The 5094-nt window shown below is 42.0% G+C and overlaps 1 protein-coding gene across 3 annotated transcripts in view; it reads left to right on the top strand.

Moving 5' to 3' along the window:
* HEATR3 (HEAT repeat containing 3) overlaps positions 1 to 5094 on the top strand; it is a 42199-nt gene that overhangs the window by 11293 nt on the left and 25812 nt on the right. For all 3 annotated transcript variants that reach the window (XM_017530164.2, XM_037739138.1, XM_037739137.1), the window contains one exon: positions 1550 to 1827. In XM_017530164.2, coding sequence (XP_017385653.1) covers positions 1550 to 1827 — 278 coding nt within the window. The remainder of the gene's footprint in view (positions 1 to 1549; positions 1828 to 5094) is intronic.

Here is a 5094-nt window from a genome sequence, read left to right as displayed (position 1 = left end):
TTGTAGAGGTGGCATCTCACTGTGTTTCCCAGGCTGGTGTCAAACTCCTGAGCTCTTACAATTTACCCACCTTGGCCTCCCAAAGCACTGGGATTACAGACGTGAGCCACTGCGCTCAGCCTTTAATTGTTTTTAAATGTATAATTTAATGGTGTAAAGTACATTCAGATTGCTGTGCAACAAAAATCTGGAACTCTTTTTCATCTTGCAAAACTGAAACTGTACCCTTGAAATACAGTTTTTCTAGTTCCCCTTCCCCTAGCTGTTGTCAGCCACATTCCTTCTGTAAATTTGACTACTCTAAATACCTCATAGAAGTGGAATCATACAGAATTTGTCTTTTCGTGACTGGCTTATTTATTTATTTATTTTTTTATTTTTTTGCATAATGGCCTTAAGATTCATTCATGTTGTAGCATGTGTCAGAAATTGCTTTCTTTTTAATGCTGAATAATATTTCATTGTAGGTATAATGCCACATTTTGTTGATCTGTTCATCTGTTGATGGACACTTGGGCTGCTTCTAAACTTGGCTATTATGAATATGACTGCTGTAAAAATGGATGTAATAACTTTTATTTTTTTTTTTTTTTTTTTTGAGACAGAGTTTTTCTCTGTTGCCTAGACTGGAGGAAGGCAGTGGAAAGATCTTGGCTCACTGCAACCTCCGCCTCCTCGGGTCAAGTGTTTCTCATATCTCCATCTCCCAAGTAGCTGAGATTACAGGCGGCACCGCCACACCTGGCTAATTTTTGTATTTTTAGTAAAGACAGGGTTTCACCATGTTGACCAGGCTTGTCTTGAACTCTTGACCTCAGCCGAGCTGCTGCACCTGCTGAAAATGGATGTAATCTCTTCAGGTCCCTGCTTTCAGTTCTTTTGGGTTTATAGCCAGGAGGTGTTTTTATTTTTGTAGTAACATAAAAAATTTACTCTGACTACTTAATGATAGCTTCTGTTCTATTTTGGTAATTAAAAAAACCAAGAATCTGCTCTCTTGTTTGTATATGAGGCTGACCTTGGAATCTTGGTACATTCCATTCCACTCTTGAAATATAAGAAGCTACTGAGGAGAGCAGCATAGGTTACAATGAAAGAAAGCGATGCTACTCACTTTGTCATTTTTTTATTTTTTATTTTATTTTTTATAGAGACAGGGTTTCACCATATTGGCCAGGCTGGTCTTGAACTCCTGACCTTGTGATCCTCCCGCCTCAGTCTCCCAAAGTGCTGGGATTATAGGCGTGAGCCACCTCGCCCAGCCCACTTTGTCGTTTTAAAAGAAACTGGATCAGTGTTCTCTGGGTCTGCTGATACAGAGTGTATCAGAGAAGGGCATTGTGTGCCAAGGAAGGAAGAGATGATTGTGCAGGGTTATAACCAAGGACACTGTCTCAGTGCGGTACTCATTGATATTTAATAAAAAATGAACAAAGGTAGTGGGACTGAGATTTTTTTGAAATTACACTGGCCTAAAAGCTTCAGTCTTGTGAAAACTTGATAAAATATTTCACAGGCAATTCTTATGTTTATGCTCACTTTTTCCCAGGTACGATTTGGAATCTAAAGGACGTTATTCCATGCAAGAGTCAAGCAGAAATCATAAATGCCTTATTAAAGATCTTATCTGAAGTATTGGAAATGGATGCTGGTGAAACGGTTATTCAAATGAAAGAGGCTGAAATGCAAAGGCTAAAAACTGCGGCAGAGGCTGAGGAAATATTAGAGAACACTAATGGTGATGATTTGATTGAAGATGATGAAATGGAAGGCATTTCTCGTAAAAGAAAAGTCAGAAGGAAAACTTTCGTTTCAGATTTACTTCCGGTAAGTCAGATTGATGTTCTCAAATATGGATTAATACAGCTGTTTTTTATCCACCAGTTATCCTGGGCTTCGCAGAAAAATGTTATAGCAAAATTAGCTATAAAGTGAGTTTCAGTAAAAATGAGTCGTATTTTCCTGTTGACTCTCTTCATGTCATTAAAAGTCTACTTCTAAAGGAGGCAATATCTCTTGTCTATAATGATGGCTTTCTATATAGATTCCAGAGATGGGGTAGACCTGTCCTTTTGGAACACTTTGGACGATCATCCTTGTAACTCTTGCATCTCCCCACTTCTGTTACATACTGTCTGCTAGACTGTCATCAGACTAAAGGAATTTGTTCTTTCCCTGAATTGTCCTTTGCATTCTTGCCTCTTATTTTAGTATTTAGCCTTATCAAGGTGGCAGACCAAACCTTCATTTCTGCACTACTGATCAGAAGAGGTCGTGTGACAATGAGATGAATGATGGTTTGTAGTTTTCCTGGAGTGGGTGATGGTGGCATACTTGTGCGAGTGGTCTGATACTGCAGTAAAGGAGAGCAGTCTTGGGTGCAGGAAGCATTGCAGCTGACACAGTCTGTAGAGAGAGAGCCATACTTTGGGAGAGCATTTGGTTAAGGAGGAGAGCAAATAGGAAGACAGGGAACACAGTGAGTGAGGCTTTCTTCATTCAGGTGCACATTTACTGCATTCCTAAGGTACACCCGGCACTGTGCTAGACACTGGTGATAGAAAGATAATTAAGACATAATTTCCAGCCTTCAGGAACTTCCTCTGTGTTGGAAAGACAGACACATAAAAGCAAGGCTTTAAGGCCTATGCTAAGAACAGCGCTGTGGCTGTGCACAGATTTCTAAGAAAGTGGTATCTGTAGAGTAGACCCTTGTAACTCAGCCCCGATGGGAGAGGCAAGGAAGAGACTGCCAAAGAGCCTTTTGGACAGAACACCTGAGCTGTCATAAAGGAGGTAAGAAAAAGCAAGTTAGTGTTTGGAGAGATCATTCAGGCAGCTGGAGGGAGGAAGAGCACAAGGGGCCTGGCAGCTGGAGGACCAGTCAGGAGGCTGCTGAAGGATGATGAAGGCTGAGTTGGGAGGAGGCAATTATGTCCTCTCATGCTTACCTGTGTTCATGATGTTGGGAAGCATAAACTGATGGTGTTTCAAAGAAATGAAAATGTGGATAGAACCACTTTTTCCCCTCCCCACATGAGCAACCTGTGGGTGCCACCCTGTTCTTGAGTTGCTCACAGTTCTTTTTTTAAGACAGTTTTAGTTGTCCACACTGGAGTGCAATGGTGCAATGGCATGATCTCAGCTCACCGCAACTGCCGCCTCCTGGGTTCAAGTGATTCTCCTTCCTCGGCCTCCCAAGTATCTGGGATTACAGGTGCTTGCCACTATGCGCAGCTAATTTTGTATTCTTAGTAGAGACGGGATTTTTCCATGTTGATCAGGCTGGGATTACAGGCATGAGCCACCATGCCCGGCCTAGATCTTTTTATTCTATTATTATTGGTTTATTTTGAGACAGGATCTCACTATGCCTGACTGGTCTCAAGTGATCCTCCCACCTCAGCCTCCCAAAGGGCTGGGATTATAGGCATACACCATAGTACCCAACCTGTTGCATACCTGTATGTGGGAAGAGGGGATGTGATAAATCAGGGCTTGTGGGGTCATTTTCAGCTGTGGGCACCATCCTACTCAGGTTTCTGTTTATCCTAACTGATAAAGGTATATTGTGTTTGAAGGATCAGAAATCTCTGGCTGGGAATGGGAGAATGGCATTCTTGTGTGATTGTCCCTACCTCCATTCTTGCTTCCAAGGGGCTTCTGTAGGGAGTAAGTTTGGGGGTGAGACCCAAGTCTAACAAGGTTTAGATGGAAGTGCCACTGTTGATAAAAAACTATTGATATTTAACTGTTATATAGAGATTTATTTTTGTTTTACTTTTATTTTGGTGCTTATAAAAATGCAGTGTTTTCTTATAGTAAAAACTTGCTTTTTTAAGTCTTTCGGCCAGGTGTGGTGGCTTATGCCTGTAATCCCAGCACTTTGGGATGCTGAGGTGGGCAAATTGCTTGAGTCCAGGAGTTCAAGACCAGCCTGACCAACATGGCGAAACCCCATCTCTACCAAAAATACAAAAATGAGCTAGGTGTGGTGGCACAAGCCTGTAGTCCCAGCTACTCAATTTGGAAGGCTGAGGCACAAGAATTGCTTAAGCGCAGGAGGTAGAGGTTGTAGTGAGTCAAGATCACACCACTGCACTCCAGCCTGGCCAACTAAGTGAGAATCTGTCTCAAAAAAATAAAACTAAAAGTAGAAATAAAGTCTTCCTTAAGATTGTAGTGGTGGATGGTGGTGGGTAGCAAGGGTAGAGAGGAAAAAATGGAAAATAAAGTGGTCTTAACATAACTGACTAGACTGAATGATCAACATGCTAGCCAGTGAGCTGGCTGGTGTTTAAGTGCCAGTAGGGTGACATGAACACAAATTATTTTCAGGTGTGGTCTTCCATACTACTCAGTGTCTTCTGCAGCACTCTCTTAGAATCAAAACTGCATCATTTAAATTAAGAAGATATAATCACAAATGAAGGAAGAGCAGTTCAACCCAAGTTGGATTTTTTGCGGGGGGCATATGCAAAAGTAGGGTACCGCCGTCCAGCTTCCACAGTTACCAGTTTTCAAATCCTGGTCTGTTTGACTTCATCTAGTTCCCGTCACACTGTCTTTTCTCTACTGATTATTTTGAAGCAAATCTCAGATGTCATAACATTTCGTCTAAATTGGTTCTTTATGTCAGCTTGATAGCAGTAAGAAGCAGAGAAAAGCTCTGAGGAAGAGAGTTACATAAAGAGGTGGAGCTTAGTTTCAGAGCTCCTTTAAGCCAGATCTTCGTCCGGGCGCAGTGGCTTACGTCTGTAATCCCAGCACTTGGGGAGGCCAGGGTGGGTGGATCATTGAGGCCAGGAGTTAAAGACCTGCCTGGCCAATATGGTGAAGCCCTGTCTCTACTAAAAATACAAACAGTTAGCCGGGAATGGTAGCACATGCCTGTAGTCCCAGCTACTCGGGAGACTGAGGCACGAGAATTGCTTGAACCCAGGAGATGGAGATCACAGTGAACTGAGATCACACCGCTGCACTCCAGCCTCGGTGATGGAGCAAAACTCTGTCTCCAAAAAAATAATAAATAAATTGAAAACAATAAGTCAGATCTTCATATATTTTAAGTGAATGAGAGCCCAACAGCAACAT

The sequence above is a fragment of the Cebus imitator genome, unplaced genomic scaffold (assembly GCF_001604975.1).
Source record: "Cebus imitator isolate Cc_AM_T3 unplaced genomic scaffold, Cebus_imitator-1.0 Scaffold63, whole genome shotgun sequence".
NCBI lineage: Eukaryota > Metazoa > Chordata > Mammalia > Primates > Cebidae > Cebus > Cebus imitator.
The sequence above is the reverse complement of the archived record's forward strand: the minus strand, read 5'-3'. Positions and strand labels throughout refer to the sequence as shown.